This window comes from Equus asinus, chromosome 5 (assembly GCF_041296235.1).
Source record: "Equus asinus isolate D_3611 breed Donkey chromosome 5, EquAss-T2T_v2, whole genome shotgun sequence".
Taxonomy (NCBI): domain Eukaryota; kingdom Metazoa; phylum Chordata; class Mammalia; order Perissodactyla; family Equidae; genus Equus; species Equus asinus.
In genome coordinates, this window is record NC_091794.1 from 71,204,690 (window position 1) to 71,222,916 (window position 18,227).

Here is an 18,227-nt window from a genome sequence, read left to right on the forward strand (position 1 = left end):
CAGGCATGCGTGATGACGTGGAGGGACCTGTTGGTCATGGGCTGTCCTGACAGCCAGTTCTCAGCAGGATTTTCCTCAGTGTTACCCAGATGAGAGTTTTGAGGGGTCACCGCCTCATCCCCAGATCTGGGGGTCGGTGGGCACTATGAGAGAGAGGGTCTGGAAAAGACCGTTGAGGGCCTAGAGCCCAGGGCTCTCCTCCCCTCAGCCCCCTCCCATCCGTTGCTTGGCTCCTTTCTGCTCCAGGCCCCCAAGACGTTGCCTAGCTTTCGTTTGTTTTTCCCTGGGCACAAGGAGTTTACTGCCTCCAGAGGCAGCCATTCCATCTTTAAATATTTACAGTTGTCAGATTCCAAAATGCTGAGGAGTTAGGCACTAGAAATAGTAATGCGATGGGAAGGAGGAAGGTCGAAGAGCTTTTGAATAAATTGCCCTGTTTGCTTTCTTAATTGGGGTCTCTATATCTTGCAACCATTTGTTGAGCAGTTAGCACATGCCAACATCTGTATTAATTACTTTTCATGTAAGATGCTATTTAAACTTCCACAAACCCTATGAATTAGGAATAATTAATATCCTCATATCATAAATAGAGATTCAGAGCAGGGAGGCAACACGCCTAAAAGCCCCTGGTTAGTGGTGGGCCTGGAATTTAAATCCGGGTCTGTCCGACACCAGGGCCCGTGCTCCCCCCACCCAGGCTTGCCTATCTCGCTGCCTTATCATAGGCTCCAGAGGTAAGGAGTCATCTCTGAGGTGAGAAAGCTAAGGCTCAGGGAGTCAAATGACTTCCCCGAGAGCATTCTGCAGCGTCGGAACAAGAACCTAAATCTTGGCCCTTCTCCTGACTTGTTCACTTCTGCCCAGAGCCTCAAGGGCCTCGGCCCACTCTCATCTCGGCTTTTTCCAGAAACCAAGGCTGAGTCCATTCCCTGTTCAATTCCTTAATCTGATTCCCTAACATCTGTGGTCCCAACTGCCCAAGTCAGTCTTTCCCCAGTCACTGGCACTGCGGCTCTGCAGACAGCTATCCTGCATCCCCTGTCTGGCATCCCGCAGGCAGCAACCACTGACCTCAGCACCTTCCCAAAGGAAACGAGCGCCTGGCAGCCAGAGGCAGCAGGGAGCGAGAGCGCAGACACAGGTGGTACAAGAAGTGGTAATGGCGGTGGGGGGGGGGGGGGCGGTTGCTCCAGAAAAGGGTCCACACAGTTACTGCCGTGCAGGTTAGGGGATAGGAGCAAATTCTGCACATAAAGGAGACAGGCTACGAAATAACAACCAGTGGCAGAATGACCCTTTGAGGAGTGTTTCTGGGTTTAGGGAGGGCTGAGTAGGGAGGGGAAGGCCCCTGACTTGGCACCCGGTTTCCAGGTGGCCTTGCCCAGGCTTCTTTCCCTCTCAGGCCCTCAGACAGTGGACCAGAATGTCTCCAGGGCTCCCTGTGGATTCTCACCTTGCCAAGAGTCAAGTGACCAGGATAATGTACTAAATATTCTGCTGTGTCTGTCCAGTGTACCCACTTTTCTAACTGCTACTACACACAGCTACAGGGTTACCACAGAAGCAGCAATTGTAAACAATGTGACCTTGCCCTCTGCCCCTCCTGGTCACAGGTGATTGGTCCAAGATGGGCCACTCAGAAGCTTCCCTGGGATTTTGGACTTGGAGTGAAACAGAGCTGCTGGTAACCATGTTTCCTCTGCGTCGACCAGGAGCAGTAGCAGAAATACTCCAGTTCTCCACTGGAGAAAGAAGAATGTGGCACAGATGTCACCACCAAACTGTGAGCTCCATGAGAGCAGAGACTGTTGTCTCTTCCTGTTTATTGCTGTGTCTCTAGAATATGCCTGGCATGTAGTAATAATGGTAATATGGGAATGTGTATATAGTGCTTACTACCATCAGACAACTGGCCCAAGTGCTTCACACGTGTAATTCATTTAATCCACAAAAGAACCCTATTAGAACATTATTGTCCCCATATTCCATATGAGAAAACTGAGACACAGAGTAACTTGCCTAAAGTCACACCAAGTGTTGGTCTAGGAGCCAGGATTCAAACACAAGCCTGGTTCAGTCTGTGCCCCCAGTTGCTATCCTCCACCACCTCTTAGCAAACACACGTTGAATGGAGACTGCATGAGCGGATCAGGCACGCAGAAAGGAGAGCTGGCGAGAGGGAGAATTCTGTTAACAGTCAAGCACCTCGCTCAGCGGTCTTTGCAGCTCAAGCCTACTCTTGTCCTTGATTCTGTGAAAGCCTCACCATCCAGGCTCATGAACAGGACTGGTTTCACGGGCATCAGAAGAGTGCCATGCTTGGTTTAACGCTCTGCTGTCACTACCTCTAAATTCTTAATAATTTTACCTTTGAGCTTGTGTTTTGTAAGCAAAGTCCGAGAGGACAACGGAGTATGCATGTGAGCAGAGAAGAAATATAAGGGTCCACGTGTTGCTTTTCACTCCATCCGCAGACAGTGTGTAGGATGCCCCATGGGCTCAGCACTCTGGTAAACTGGCGATGCACGGGAATTCAGCAAGACTCAGAGCGAGTGCAAGGAGAGCATGTTATGCCTACAACTGTGTAAGCAGAGGCGCTGACAGCCCTGGGAAACCATGCTTTCCTCGAACCAGAACCTGCTTCCAACACACAAAGGAGACAATGGCATTCTAAGAAACAGGCATGACCACTGACCCTCATATCCTTTCTTATTGATGTAACTTCCCTGCAGTAGCCAACTCCTTATACTGAACACGATAGAGAAGAAAAACGAAAGTCAGGTCCGCCCAGGGTTCCTTTTCTTTCCAGTCCTTCCTTGCTCCTAGTAAGCCAAAGGGAGAGAACGCACTGGTAGAAAGTGAATGTGTCTAGAAGTGAAATAGAGACGGTTGAATTAGTTCCGTACAGCATTTCCTCTGTTCTGGTTAAGAACAAAATCCATATACACATAGGAGCTACTAAATGCAAATTGTGTCATTTTGGTGATTCTGCATACAAGTTAAATGCTCTTCTATTTGCATTTAAAACTGGCATTGCAGGGGCCAGCTGGTGGCCGAGTGGTTAAGCTCGCATGCTCTGCTTCGGTGGCCTGGGGTTTCGCTGGTTCGGATCCTGGGCGTGCACATGGCACCGCTCATCAGGCCATGCTGAGGCAGCGTCCCACGTGCCACAACTAGAAGGACCCACAACTAAAAATACACAACTATGTACCGGGGGGCTTTAGGGAGAAAAAGGAAAAATAAAGTCTTTAAAAAAAACCAAACTGGCATTGCAAATATAAAGACGAATGGGAAAATTCATGCTAATAATTTAAATTTTTAATGTTTATTTACTTAAGAATGACATTAAGGAGCAAATAAAAAACACCATGATAAGATGAGAAAGAGACTGTGGAAGAAAGAAAAAAGCTTCAGATGTTAGTACCTTTAATGCACTTTTTTTCCTGCTTTTTGAACAAAAAGCCCCACATGTTCATTTTGCAGTAAGCCCCACACATTATTGTAGTCAGCTTTGCTTATAAATTCCCTTTTTACCTAAGCCAGCTTGATTTAATTTTCTGTTATTTGCTAACAAGAGTCCTAACTAACTTGGAAACGTAATTTGAACTTGCTGGGGGTTTTAACTTTATACTTTGCTCTAACTACTATATTCCAATAGGTGGAAGTGTGATGCACGTAAAGAACACAGGCTTTTATAGATGCAGAAACGAGGGTCAGAGAGGTTCACTAATTTGGGCAAAGTCACACAGCTTCCAAGGGAACGATCTGAAATTTGAATTCGGCTCATTGTGACTCTAGAAAGTCCAATAGAACTTTCTGTGATCACAGAAATGTTCTGTCACTGCGCTGTTCAATATGGTAGCCACTAGCCACGTGTGGCTACTGAGCTTTTGAAATGTGGCTAGGGCAACTAAAGAACTGAACTTTAAACTCTATTAATTTTCATTTAGTGTGCCTAGTGCCCCCGTACTGGACTGCACAGATCCAGAACTTGAGCCCCTACCCTGTCCCCGGGACGTTTGACTGATTCAGTGAGTGCTGAGGGAGGGGGCTGAGTTGCTCCCTGGCTCCCTCTGCTGGGTGGCTCTTTGACGGAGCCCAGCGCATAGTAGGTGCTCAACCAATAACAGCTACGTGGTTTCCTGGGTGATCAGGCCCAATTTCTGCTTATGAAAAATCCAGACAGGAGGGGCTGGAAGGGGAAGGAGGAAAGCGACATGAGAGGCCCTGCCTCCTGAGTCGCTTGGCCCCATCCTCCGAGCAAAGCCGGGCAGGCCCAGCCTGGGCGGGGTCAGCACGGCCCCTCAGGCAGCCCGCAGGAATCCCCAGCGCGTGGGCTAGCCGTCCACGTGCACAGAGAGCCTTCGGGGGGGAGGGCCCCGTCGGGAGGAGATGAAGGCGCCTCTGGTGTGTCTCTGGAAAGCAGCCAGCAAACCCGGAGCCGTTGTCACCATGAGGCCCGCTGGGAGCTCAGACAGCTTAACCTACACTCATTCGGTACAGGGTGGAGGGCCAGGCCCCAGGCCAGCCGCCACCCCCGCCCCCGATCCGCGGTGGTTCCCGGATCCAGCTCGCACCCTCCAGCCAGGGCTCCTCCTTCTTTCGGCACAGGCCTCCTCTTATCTCTCCCTCGACCAGCACCCCCTGCCCTGGGTTAACTCCAGGCCTAGTCAGGTCTCTGACTAAGTGACGCCTCCTCCAGGAAGCCTTCCTACCCACTTCCCCCGGCTGAGTGGGGTCCTTTGCGGTCCTGGAGAAGCACGGATCCTCAGCAGGCAAACCGCCCCCGCTGCGCGCAGGTCCAGCCCCCAGCCGCCGCGTGAGAGACAAGCGGGCGCCGCCCGCCCGTGCGCTTTGTGACTCGGGGCTGCTTTCACGACGCCGCTTCTCTTCTCTGCCCATAGCATCTTAGTCTGGGCGGCTCAAGTCTCTCAAGAAGCATCTCCGGGGCTTTCTGCTGCCCATCCGTTTCAGCTGCTCTGGAGGGAAACTCCTTGCTCCTTGGGGTCCCAGTAGGTCCCCCAGTATATTCTCCAGCTTTGAGGATGATCCCCCAAGGTGTTTTCGAATGACATGGTAACAGAGACTTAATCTTAGTCGCATAGATTTTTTTATTTCCTTGTCAGAGCCACTTAAAAGGGGCCTGGGGTTAATCCCAGGTGTTGACGGAGGAAGGGCCTGAGTTAGCGGGAGGAGAATGGGGGCTGCTGTGTCTGGGGCAGTCAGGGAAGATGCGCGTTTGCCTGTGACTTCAGAGACAGAGGGAAGGACATTCTAGGCAGAGGAAATAGCATGGGCACAGCACGGAGGCCGGATGCAGGGCACAGCGCCAAGGAAGCTCAAGGTGTGATGAGCAGAGGCAGAGAGCTGGAGGGGTGCGCCGAGGAGCTGGAGAGCTGGGGAGTGAACAAACCTCAGACACTCCCCTAAGGAGAAGGGACTTCATCCTGGAGGCTGGAGTCTTCCAAAGTATGTTCCCCAAATACAGAGCGATGGGCTGGGGTTCTGTACCCCTACCTGGAGACTTCCTCCAACACACGTTAGTACTGTAAAGGCTCTGCTAAGGCTGATGGTAACCACTGCGAGTGTCAGCAAGGCACCAGACAACGCGAGAAGCACCTGGCATGCATCACCATATTTGAGCCACATCACAACCCATGACCTAGGGTCTGTTGCATTATTCCTATTTTACAGAGAGGTTAAGAAATTTGCCCAAAGTGACACAGCTAGTAAATGGTAGAACTAAGATCTGAACTTGAGCAGTCTGACTTCGAGGTGTCCTGGAGTAAAGAACCTGCTTGACTTTGTTTCATCCAGCATTTCCCAACTCGTTTTTAATTTAAAAAATCTTTTTGCATATCTGGTAACATTTTAAGCCAATTGATTCCATAGGCAAAGGGGAGCTATGAAAGGGTTCTTATCCAGGAGCCTTTCTATTTAATTTGCAAATATCCTTAGTAAGTTCATTATCAGTCACTTAATCCTTTAGTGTGAATCAGCCCTTTCTTAGAGCCCCTCAATTTCCTTATAAGCTCGCTGGGGGCAAGTACTATGTCACCCCATTGCTGTGTCCCCAGTACTCAGGAGGGGTGACATGAGATGGTGCTCTAAGCACATTTGCTTGTGAATGAGTTGTAACTTCCCCTGTTGAAGACAGTGGGAGCAATGGAAAGAAAGGTCTAGAGTCTGGGAGGCAGGTGGTGGTGGTGTCGGGTGGGAGGGTAGAGGCAGGAACCATGTGGGGAATCAGAGTCTTGGGGGTGAAGTGGAAAGGAAGACTCATCCACTTCACAGCTGAAGGCCAGGCCTGGGCATCGATGGAACCCCAAATCCAGATGTCCACCCAGAATGTTTTCTCTTCCAGACAGTAACTGAACCACACGGTTAATCGGAAAACGAGGCGCTTGTTGGGGTTGAAAGTGTATCAGGAAATTCTCACTTTTAAGAGTTGGAGCTGGAGGGAGGGAAAAGAACCCTCAGACTTGTACCCACATATCCACCTCCCCGTCACCCCCACAGCTGCTGGCAGAGAGTGGGGGCTGCAGAAGTTTGGCCTGTTAAACCGAGCGGTCCTTACAAAGCATCCAGCCTGCTCCTCTGGTTCTGAGGAGGCCGAGACCAGGCCGGGGGAGGGCAAGGTCACGGAGCTGGTAAAGTTGGGACTGGAATCCAAGGGTCCCCGGCACCCCAGCCCCCTCTGCCTGGACCCCGAGCAGTTCCCTGGCTCCGTCTTCTCCATCCTCAGCCCCGTCCCCTGTGTCAGGGAAGGCAGCCCAGTGCACACTTCACCCCCACTCCCACCACAGACCCGGCTCCCTGCTGCCGCCTGACTGTAGTGAGAATACAGGCTCCCGGTGAAACAGAAGAGTTAATTCCCTCTGGCTTTAAAGGGCACAAGGAACAGCAAAAAGAAATCCTTTCTCTAAAAACACCAGATGTAGATGATGACCCTAACAGCCCTCTCCCCGTTCAGCCTGCTACAGTTCACTGCCATTTTCCCAGATGCTCTCTGGATGGCGTGTTGCACCAGCCCTGATGAAGTAGATGCTAGTACTATGTCTGTTTTATGGATGAGGAAACTGAGGTACAGTGCACTTAAATGGCTTTTCCCAGGGTCACACAGCTATTAAGTGGCAGAGCAGGGACTTGAATGTAGGTCTCCTGGGCTCTGTCATCTTTAAAAATAATAGGCTTGGGGCCAGCCCCGTGGCCAAGTTGTTAAGTTCATGCGCTCCCCTGCGGTGGTCCAGGATTTTGCCGGTTCGCATCTTGGGCGCGGACATGGCACCGCTCATCAGGCCACGCTGAGGTGGCGTCCACATGCCACAACCAGAAGGACCTGCAACTAAGAATATACAACTATGTACCAGGGGGGATTTGGGGAGATAAAGCAGGAAAAAAAAAAAAAAAAAGATTGGCAACAGTTGTTAGTTCAGGTGCAATCTTTAAAAAAAATTTTTTAAAAAATAATAGGCTTGAGATCCTACGGGGTCACCAGTGTCAGGCTTAAAGCAGCCATGAATGACGCATGTCACTGTCGGGGCAGAGCCCGAGTTTGAACTTAGGCCCACTGGACTCAAATCCTACCTTCCCCACAACACTGCTGGGCACCTCTGAACCCCTCCACCTGTTCCTGTGGGGGACACCAAACCCACGCAGGCTGAATGCCACTCTGCTACTTGCTGGCTCTGTGACCACGGCCAGGGCACTTGCCTCCTGGGGTCTCAGTCTCCCTTTCAGGAAAATGAAGGTGGAATCCTAGGGTTGTTGGGGTGCTTCCCTATGTTCGCAGAGGCAAAGCAATGAGAGCAGGCCTGGCACTCAGCACAAGCTCGTTACTCAACCTCTCTTTGCCTCAGTTTCGTCATCTGTAAAATGGTACATACAGCACTTACTTCTTGGGACTGGTGTTAGGATTAAATGTGCTAGTACAAGTAATGTGCCTCTAGACCAGCACCTGGTGCATGTAAATGCTGAATTAATGTTAGCAATTGCTGGTGTCTTCTTGCCTTGCCTTCAATTCTTTCTGGAATGAAGTGGGGGTAAAAATCAAGCGAATGTCCCTCTTGTGCCTCCCACCGGTCCTTTGTCCCCTCCCGTGTTTAAGAGGAGCACTTGGCTTTGAGGTCTGAACCCCGAGACCACGTGGCCTGCTCTAATTTCCCAGGCCCTAATCTGCTCCCGGCTCCTAATGATGTGGTTGGTAATAGGATTGCGGCTTCCCTCTGGGGCAGCCACACAGGCCGTTGCTGTGGGGCTAGCGACTGGGCTTAGCAACCCTGACCACCTGCCCGCTGAGGAGCCGGAGCCCCCAGCCGGGACCCCGTGCCCCTGGCTGGCCCCTCGTGCATGGAATGGTGCCGTGCCCTGTGCCAGCGGGCTGGGCTCATCATGGTGCCGGGGGCCATCCTGGCCCGAGGGCGAGACGTGTGCAAGCGGAACGGACTGCTCATCTTGTCTGTGTTATCTGTCACCGTGGGCTGCCTCCTCGGCTTCTTCCTGAGGACCCGGCGCCTCTCACCACAGGTCAGCCACCCGGGGCATCACGGGGCCCCATCCAGGAGGGGTGTGTGGTCTGAGAGACCTGGAAGTCACGTTCCCACTCCATGGCTCCCTGATGACATGACAGCGGGGGAGTCACTGCCTCTCTGGGTCCCAGTTTCTCATCTGTAATATGGGTGTGACAGATACGTTGAGGGACTAGAGTGAGGTCCAATAAAATGGCTGGGAAGTGGTTACAAATCCGCATCACCAGGTGAAGGAGAGGCAAGGATGCCTCGTTAGAATAACCACAGGGCTCAGAGCTGGGGGAGGGAAGAACGAGTCCCGGAAGAATGCGAAGCAGGCGTTGAGGACACCTTCTAAAGCAGATCATGTGAATTGAGACCAGAACGGGTATTCTAGGCGGAGGTAACAGCGAGAGCGAGGCGCCGGGGCATGAAAGATTCGGGGGGGTGGGGAGCAAGCTATTCACGGCAGCTGGAATGTACACTGTGAGGCAGGGTCTAGAGATCATGGGCCGTCAGGCCTCTAGGTCCCATCACCATGCATGGACTTGGGGCGCCCACGAGAAAGGGAGGGATACAGTCAGATCTGAGGTTGGAGAGATCCCGCTGGTGCTGCGTGGAGGATGAACCAGTGAGGGGGCCCAGGGAGGGAGCTGCAGGCGCAAGACATGACAGGGGCACGTACAAGGCAGATAGGAGAATTGTTTCCCAAAGAGGGACCTTCAGGACGTGGTGTCTGATTGGATGTGGCCTTGGGGGACAGGGAGGCAAGGCAGGCCCTAGGGTTCAGGCCTGTGTAACTGCTGGGCGCAGGTGCCTCGCCAGGGGAGGGGTCCCTTTCCCTCTCAGCACCCGCCTCCCACAGGAGACGGGGGGACACTCACATGGTGCTAAAGGAAAATTATTCTGACACGTGCTGACACGGTAAGGAAGACTTTTTTCAGGATTGTTGTGACGGGTGTCAAGACTATGGCCACAGGGGAGAGAGATCAGGCTCAACTCCGAATACGACAGAGGCAGCTGGGGATTTACAGCCAATGAGCATGGCCGGGGGCGAAGGGATAGGAAATTACTAGGAGGAGACCTCAAGGGGAGGATTCTTCCTAAACCCACCTACCAGGATTCTCACTAAACTGACTTAGCAGGATTTTTGCTACAACTGGGCTGGGCAGGCCAGAGACAAGGCCCAAGGATGAGGCCTAGTGAAAAAGCGGGCTCTGAGTAGCCTGTCTAAAGTTTGGTCAAGGAGGGAGTCTCGTCAACAGGCTCCTGGAAGATCCTCGATTTCACGAAATTCCTCTTGGTGCAGTTCACTGATATCTAACATCTCCACAGCTGGCACTCAAGGCCTCAGCTTTTGTCTTCCATTAACAGGAGAACACCTCTCCCGAGCCCAGAGCCCCTCTCAGTTATTGAGGGACAGGCTCAGGCTGTGAAAGCGGAGGAAGCCTGAACTGTGGCTCTACCAGTAAATGGCTGTGTGGCCCTAGGCAAAATCCTATCTGGCTTCTGGCCTTAGTTTCCTTACCTGTAAAATGGAGTGAGGACACCATACGTCTGAGGACACCATACATCTGCTAGAATTCTCATGAGGAGTAAGCAAGGATTCACCAGCACCAGGTGTGCAGTGGGAGCTTCCTGAACGTGACTTCCCTCCTCCCTCCCTTAGCCTCCTGTCCAAGTCCCATCTACCTCACCAACCGTCTCGTGTTCCATATCTTAGGAACATTCTGCCAGACCTGCCCACATCTGAGATAATCCTCGCTCCTGCATGTACCCCATGCCCAGCCCTCGGCTGTCCTGCTTCAGAGCTGTCTGTGAGGGTGTCCGTTCCTCCCCTCAGACTTTGACTTGCTGAAGATCATCCGCACTTTCTTGAACCCAAATGTGAGCCCAGCCCAGTGCCTGTCAAGAGAGAACCCTCACTACTTGCTGAATTAAACTGACGATGGCACAAACAATCTGCAATCTACTTTCTCTAATTTTCCTCAGCAAAAAAAAATATTTTTTCTGCAGGAAGATGATTTTGCGAAAACAAATTGGAATGCCTATTATCAAAAGCCAAACTCATCTGGGGCCTCCTTTGCCAAAGCTGCCTTCCCATCTGTTTGGAAATGCAAGTATGTTCCGGTCTGGATTAACCTGCCAGATAAACTGAAGGAAGGATGTGAGTCTCAGACCAATTATTTGGCAGGAATTGGCTTTCTTGGCATCTTACTTTGAAATCCAGGAGTTGTTTGTTTGATCTCTGCCTGTGACTCAGAAACCGAACCCTTCTTATTTTGTAAGCTTATGCAACTGGCAAAAATCATAAACAATTTGCAAAATGGGACAATGTCCCATTTGTGACAAAAATTTACAAAATCACAAGATTTTATCCTTGGAAATGAGTTTCTCATGTAAAAATAGAGGTCACTTTGCGAGCTCCCGTTAAACCATAGTGAATTTACAATTGCATCCCTCCTCCTTTCCTTCCTGGAATTCCACTAAAGTTACAGTAAGGGAATTTTTAAAGATGTGAACTCCCAAGAACAAAGAGACTTATCAAAGGAGGCGGTTGAGAAAAGGAAGTTGAGGGACGACAAACAACTAGGCAGGATGGGAAGTGGATAGAGTTGAATGATCTCACTTAGCAGAGCGCAGAACGCTTAAACCTTGTGTCTGTGGAAGTAGATGCCCTGTCGGCTTGTCTTGGAGAATTCCAGAAGGGCTCTGGGTCTGGAATGCAGGTGCTGCAGGCAGGGGGGCTGGGGGCTGACGTCAGGGGCACTGGCTGGAATTCTGTAACAGGAGCAGTTAGACCCCTCGGTCCCTCTCGGTCCTTGTGATCAGGGAGCTCCTCGTCCACCTTCTCTCCCCACTGCCCGGCCCAGGGAACCAGAGGAGGTGACTCAGGGATATTAGGCTCACCTGTGTGTGTCAGGGCGGGAGGTGGTGAGGCGTCAAATGAATTCTGGCATCCGCGTTCTGATTGTGGGGTCCCCATAAGACTGCTGTCAGCTGGGAATAGGCCCAGCCCCGCCCCCAGTCAGAGGTAGGGAGAGACCCCTCTCAGGGAAGCCTCGAGGATCCCAACTTCTGCAAAGGAGACTCCCCCCCATCCCACCCTACCCCTGTGAGAGCCAGATCACCATCCTTCCTCCAGGAGCCATTGGTCGACAAGTTCCGCTCACACACGTGGAAGTTTAGCACCTCACATTTGACGTGAGCAGAAAGCCGAAGTCAAAGCTTCCTACGTGAAGGACAGAGACGAAACAAACAGAAAAGAGGGTCTCCAGCGAAGCGGAGACAGTGCAGAGAGGAGACGAAAACTTCCAATGTTTTTTTTCTTTTTTTTAAAGATTGGCACCTGAGCTAACATCTGTTGCCAATCTTCTTTTTTTTTCTTTTTTTCCTTCTTTTCTCCAAAGTCCCCCGGTACATAGTTGTATATTTTAGTTGCGGGTCCTTCCAGTTGTGGCATGTGGGATGCCACCTCAGCATGGCCTGACGAGCGGTGCCACGTCTGCCCCCAGGATCCAAACCGGTGAAACCCTGGGCCGCCGAAGCAGAGCGCACAAACTTAATCACTCAGCCACAGGGCCAGCCCCACAATCTTCTTTAAGTTCTTTGGAGAGATGAGAGAAGAGAGAGTGACCACAAGACAGAGTGGGATGCAAAAAGAAGGAACAATCTGAGAACAAGAAAGAGCTTCTGGAAATTAAAAATAAATGAGCCGAGATAAAAATGTCAATAGCTAGGGTCAAGTTGCAAAAATCTCTCAAAAACTGAAACGAAAAGAGATGAAAGGAGAAAAAGAAAATATAAGAAAATTAGAATGCCCCAAATCCAACTTTCTGGTTAGAGTTTTAGAGAGAGCTAACAGAAAAAATGGAGAGAAAAATTTCACAGAGAATACAAGAAAGTTTCTCAGAAGTGAAAGGTATGCACAGCATGATTAATTTTAAAAAAGAAAGAAGAATATCTCATACCATGGTACACCACCATGAAAATCACAGAAAACTGGAGGTAAACAGATGATCCTTAAATGGTTCTGAGGGAATAAAACAGGTCTTATGTAAAGAATAGGAAGTAAGAATGGCTCCAAACATCTTAAACAACACTGGCATCTAGAAGACAAAGAGGAAATACCTTTGAAATTTGGAAGGAAAATTCTTCTACACAAACAATCTTATATATGGCCAGACTATTATCACACATAAGGGTAGAATAAAGGCATTTTTACTCATGTAAAGACTCATTTTTACCCATTCACCCTTACTGAGGAAGCTGCTAAAGGAGATGTTCCAGCAAAACAAGGAAGTAAACTAAGAAGAGAGGGGATCCAGGAAAGAGGGGATCCCATACAGGAGAAAGTTCCAGAATGACAGTGAAGAAGAAACCCATGACAACCAATCTGTCCAAACTGGAACAGGAAGATGGAGAGCTCTTGGACTGAGGTCCCAGGAGCGTAAAAAGGGACTGATGGGGACCAGCCCCGTGGCATAGTGGTTAAGTTCAAGCTCCGCTTCAGTGGCCTGGGTTCACAGGGTCAGATCCCAGATGCAGACCTACACCACTTGTCAGCCATGCTGTGGCAGCCACCCATGTATAAAATGGAGGAAGACTGGCACAGATATTAACTCAGGGTGAATATTCCTCAGCAAAAAAAACCCACAAACTAATGTGCTTAAGTATATAGAAAATACTGTTAGGCATTTAAAAATAGATAACACATTTGGAAGAAATTAATGAGTTCACAGAAAACAGGGCAAATGATTAACTATTAATTTCAGGAAAAAAAAATGAAAGTTGTACAAGAAAGGAGACATGGTTGTAGCATATTACTTGGCTCGATAGTCAACAATATTTTATGATCAAAATATTGTAAACCTTGACTATTAATTTAACCAAAAATTGAGAAAATGATGAAATGGTAGGAGGAAAAGGCAGTAGGAACTAAGTCCTCATCTGTCGTGTCAGGGAAGTAAACAGACGTCAAAAAGATACATCTAGAAATAGTATTTTAACCATATTATTTAGAAATAACAACGCAAAGGGAAACAGCTAGAGGAGGTCACTGTTGGGAAGTGGGAGCTGGGAGAGACGGGAGAGGAAGGGCCGCGTTTTTATCATTACGGTGCCATTCAAATTACAGAACAGACACGTGGATTAAAATTAATTGAAAACACGTAGCCACGATGAGTATATTTTTTAAAGCAGATTTTCTAGTGCGTGGAAACGGTGGTAGAGGGGACCAGGAGGCCTGGCTCCGTCCCTCACTGTTGCGCATCCTGTGCAGGTCACCTCCCTCGCCGGCTCACCTTCCTCAGCTATAAAATGAGTTGGCTGGACTAGCAGATCTTTAAAACCCCCTTCTCAGCACCAAAATTCTATGATTTGTGGCTTTTCAAAGCATTAGACCATTAATCAAGTATTATGTTTAGCTTTGGTTTAAAAAAAAAAGATAGTTGCAAGTCCAAAACTTGAAATTGGACAGCGTTCAGAAGTCCGGGTACCAGCCTCACCCACAGCCTCGCTCTGAGGAAAGTCGCCTCAGGCCAGGGTTGCCAGACATAGCAAAATTGAATCAAACTGAATTTGAAAATTCTAAAACAGCACACCCAGTTAAATTCGAATTTCAGATAAACAAAGGCTTTTTAGTATAAGTAAAGAACAGATATTTGTTCTTTATCTGAAGTACAGATTTAGGTAGTCTTAGTGGTCCCTTCCGTTCGGCTGTCAGGTTCCGGGCATGGGAGCGTCACCCTGGAGGTAGCTGGTTGGTGAAGGAATTGACCCCTAATCCAGGGCCCCGTGGATAGGTGGGGCCGGCAGCCTATGAGGAAGCCGACTTAAGAACTCTGCCCACTAGGGGCTCTTTACCCTGAGCACTGTCTCGTCACCCCAATCCCGTCCTCTCTCCTCGTTTTAAACGTGAGACCTGCGCGGGATGGGTGGTGGTAAGGACCTGAGAAGGTGCGCAGGGAGGGGCGCTAGAGCCTGGACCCGATGCCGAAGGGACCTGACTCAGGATGCCATGGGCTGTTTCTGAGTCGTCTCCTCCTTAGCTAGGCTGAACCCGGTGCAGGCACCGTGCCTCGTTCAACTTTGGGTACCAGTATGGTGCCCAGCACAGCATTGGTTGGATGAATGTGTGAATATCACGCCACCCCGCCCTCCCTCCACCCACCGTCCGCTACAGGAGAGAGGTTCATACCAGGGATAGGCGGCTAAATAGTGCAGAGGCAGGGGAGCTGTGTTTACCCTGATTACTGAACACTTATTCAGGTGCTCTGCCATCTGCTTTACGGGTATCCTTTCATTTAAGCCTCCCACGACCCTGTGAAGTGCTTATTACCCTCGTGTTACAGATGACGAAAACTCAGAGACGTTGAGTAACTTGGTTAAGGCCACACAGCTGGTTATAGGGGGGCAAGATAAGGACTCAAGTCTATTTGGCTCCAAAGGCAGAGCTTTCTCCACGGCCTCTGCTGCCCATGTGCTAGACAGGAGAGTGGGGATGAAACAGTGCTTGAAGATGGTAAAGAAGTAGGCGACTATGATGTCTGCACCGCTGCTGTAACCCCAGCTCTCGCTGTGTTTTCAGGAAATTAGTTACTTCCAGTTTCCTGGAGAGCTCTTGATGAGGATGTTGAAGATGCTGATCCTACCGCTGGTGGTCTCCAGGTGAGGAGCAGGGTGTGTGTGGGGGGAGGTCTGGGGCGGGGAGCAGGCAGCAGATCCCAGAGGTGCCCTGCTCCCGCTGCGGGTGGCTGCACCGCAGCTGCAGGCCCTGGGAGCAGTGTGATTGTGGGGCCTTCATGGTAGGCTGTGGCCCAGGCTGCTGGAGGCTGGGTCATTCAGTGGCACCAGTTATTTCAATGGACTTGAACTCGTGATTTGGAGTCATAGGACGTGACCGGAATCTCAGGTAGCTCGGAGCCAGGGAGTTCTGGGGTCGCTTCCCAGATGAGGGGCTCTTTATGGTGAATGCAGCACGGCACAGGGCGAAGATGACTACGGAGACACCCATGAGATGATGTCCTAGCTCAGCTGTGTGCTGCACTTGCTGTGTAGCGTTGCACAGGTCATCAAACTCCTGTGAGCCTCAGTTTCCTCATGTGCAAAATGAGAATAATAACACCTACTCCAAAAGGTTGTTGGGAGGACTATATGAGGCTATCTGTTTGCACTTGCTAAACGTTCAGAGGGGGGCCAGCCCAGTGGAATAGTGGTTAAGTTCTCACGCTTTGCTTCAGTGGCCTGGGGATCGTGTGTTCAGATCCTGGGCACAGACCTACATACCGCTCACCAAGCTGTGCTGTGGTGGCATCCCACACACAAAATAGAGGAAGATTGGCACAGATGTTAGCTCAGCAACAATCTTCCTCAAGCAAAAAGAGGAAGATTGGCAACAGATGTTAGCTCAAGGCCACTCTTCCTCACCAAAAAAAAAAAAAAAAAAAAAATCGAGAAATTCTTAAAAAAACACATTCAGAGGGCTGGATCACAGGGTGTGAGGAAGGATGGTGGGAGATGAATTTGGGGGGGGTGGGTTCTTGCTCAATCATGAAAGACCTTAAATGCCAGACTAAAGAATTCGGATTTTACCCACCAAGGTGAGGGCCATGGGAAATCATTGGAGACCCCTGGTCCCTACCACGGGAGTGCTGGGTGACCTTGGGCAAGCCCCTGCCCCTCTCCTGGGCTCCGGTTTTCTGATGTGCAGTGAGCTGGCTGCCCCGGCTGGTGTAGAAGAGACTTTGCTCTGAGGCCAGGGTTGGAATCCTCACCTCCAGGACTTCTCTGCAGGGGGAAGTGGACAAGCCTCAGTCCTGGGCTGGGAGGGCTCTGTCCCCTGGGGCAGGGTCAGCAGCCTGCCGGCCTCCCTGCTGCTGGGGAGCGAGCAAGCGGAGACAGGGGGAGGGTGAGTCCCTGCCCGCAGGAGACCGTCAAGCAGTTCAGCTTCTCTCAGGATGTAGGTCTCTCAGGACCGCGCCTTCAGGGCTCTGCTGAATGCCCCTCTCCCCCCGAGCTTTCCCTGACTCCCCAGCCCACTCCCATGTGCTGTTGTCTCCTCTTTATGCCTCTTTTGAGTCATTCCCCCAGTCGGTGACCTGGCCAAGGTCACCAGGAGCCTCCATGTTGCTGATTCCAAAGGGCTCTCTCGGGTCTTGCCCGCGTTACCTCTCCACGGTGGGCCCTCTGTCCCCCTGGAAATACTCGTCCCTGTGGCCTCACACTCCCCTGGCTTTGGCCTGCTCTCTGCCCCTCCACCCCCGTTTCTCTCCCCCGTCAACCTCCAGGAGTGGCAGTTCCTCGGGCGTTTCTCCTCTGTGCTCATGGCTTCAGTGTCCTGCCATGAGCCCCGCGCTCCCATGCACAGATCTCCCTGCCAGCCCTCTCCTCTGAGCGCCACGCTGCAACCACCTATTTGACATCGTCTCCTCTTGACGTCTCACAAGCTTTTCAAATTCAGCGTAACTGACTTGAGATTTCACCCAGCACAGCGGTCTCCTCTCCCGTCTGCTGCTCGTCAGCAAACGGCAGCTCAGTCTACCCGGTCCTTCAAGCCTCCTCGCTTGTTCCCTTCTGCCCATAGCCAGTCCACCGGCAACTCCAGCTGATTCTTCTCCTAATAGAACCCAGCTTCATCCCCACCACACAGGTCCAGACTCCACGTTATCCTCACCGGCCTCCTGGCTTCGGTTCGTCTTCCCCTCCCAGCCATTCTCCAGAATGATCTTGTGAAAAGCTGACTGGGCCATGCCATTCGTGTACCTAAAACCCTTCAGTGGCTTCCGTGGCATTTAGAATAAACCCTCGCTTCCTCAGCTGATCTAGGAGGCCTTGCATGATGGCCCGCTGCCTGCGCCCACCTCCTCTCATGCCTCACTCACTCCAGTCCCACTGGACTCTTAGTTTCCTAAGCAGATCAAAGCCTCCCCAACCTCAGGGTCTCCACGCATGCTGTTCCTTCTGCCTGGAAGGCCCTTCTCCAGCACTTTACACCTCTCCCTCCTTGTCTTCCTTTAGATCTCAACTTCCTTATTGCCTCCTTGGAAAGGCCCTCCCCGCCCGTCCCCTTCACCCCTTCACTCTCCCTCACTGTGCCCTGTTCCTTTTCCCACCCAGCACTCGCTGTACATTGTTATCCACCATGTATTCAATTGTCGACCTGATGCTTTCCCTTCCTCTGGGCCGGAAACTCTAAAGGCAGAGACAGTCTGGACCTAGCCAAGCGCCTGGCACACAGCAGGTACTCACTAATACTCGGCAAGTGGATCGATGAATGAGTTCAGCAACCACGCACTGTGCTTTCTGGGTGCTTGGCCTGTGCTGGGCACTGCAGATACAGAGATGGATGAGGTTCTGCCCCCGAGGAGCTCGGAGGCCGTGAGGGAGACTGACGAGAAAACAGACAATTACACGACACTAAGTCAATGTGTTGATGGAGGAAGTACAGGACTCTTCTTTTTCCGTTTTTTGCAGATTTATCGCGATATAAAGCATAGGACGGGTGTTAGGCAGCTTGATCATCCTTTACAGTTGACCATCCTTCCTGCCTGAGCGTCACCTCTTACTCAGAACAGAAACACTTCAAAGGCCCTTGTGTGGACCCTAGAGTCAGACGGACCTGGGTTCCCATCCTGGCCCGTTGCCTGGCTGTGTGACCTCGGGCACGTCATTTAACGTAAAAAAAGTCCTGGAGTCAGAGAGTCAGGGGCTCAGATC

The 18,227-nt window shown here is 50.9% G+C and overlaps 1 protein-coding gene across 4 annotated transcripts in view; it reads left to right on the top strand.

Annotated features, from left to right (window-relative positions):
• SLC1A7 (solute carrier family 1 member 7) overlaps positions 1 to 18,227 on the top strand; it is a 78,231-nt gene that overhangs the window by 23,019 nt on the left and 36,985 nt on the right. The window contains exons 1-2 of one of the 4 annotated variants that reach the window (XM_044770813.2): positions 8,212 to 8,529; positions 15,100 to 15,179. In XM_044770813.2, coding sequence (XP_044626748.2) covers positions 8,353 to 8,529; positions 15,100 to 15,179 — 257 coding nt within the window. In that variant the 5' untranslated portion in view covers positions 8,212 to 8,352. Of the gene's footprint in view, positions 1 to 8,211; positions 8,530 to 8,894; positions 8,914 to 15,099; positions 15,180 to 18,227 lie in introns of those variants that run through there. The other 3 variants (XM_070509893.1, XM_070509892.1, XM_044770814.2) reach the window with 3 other exon arrangements.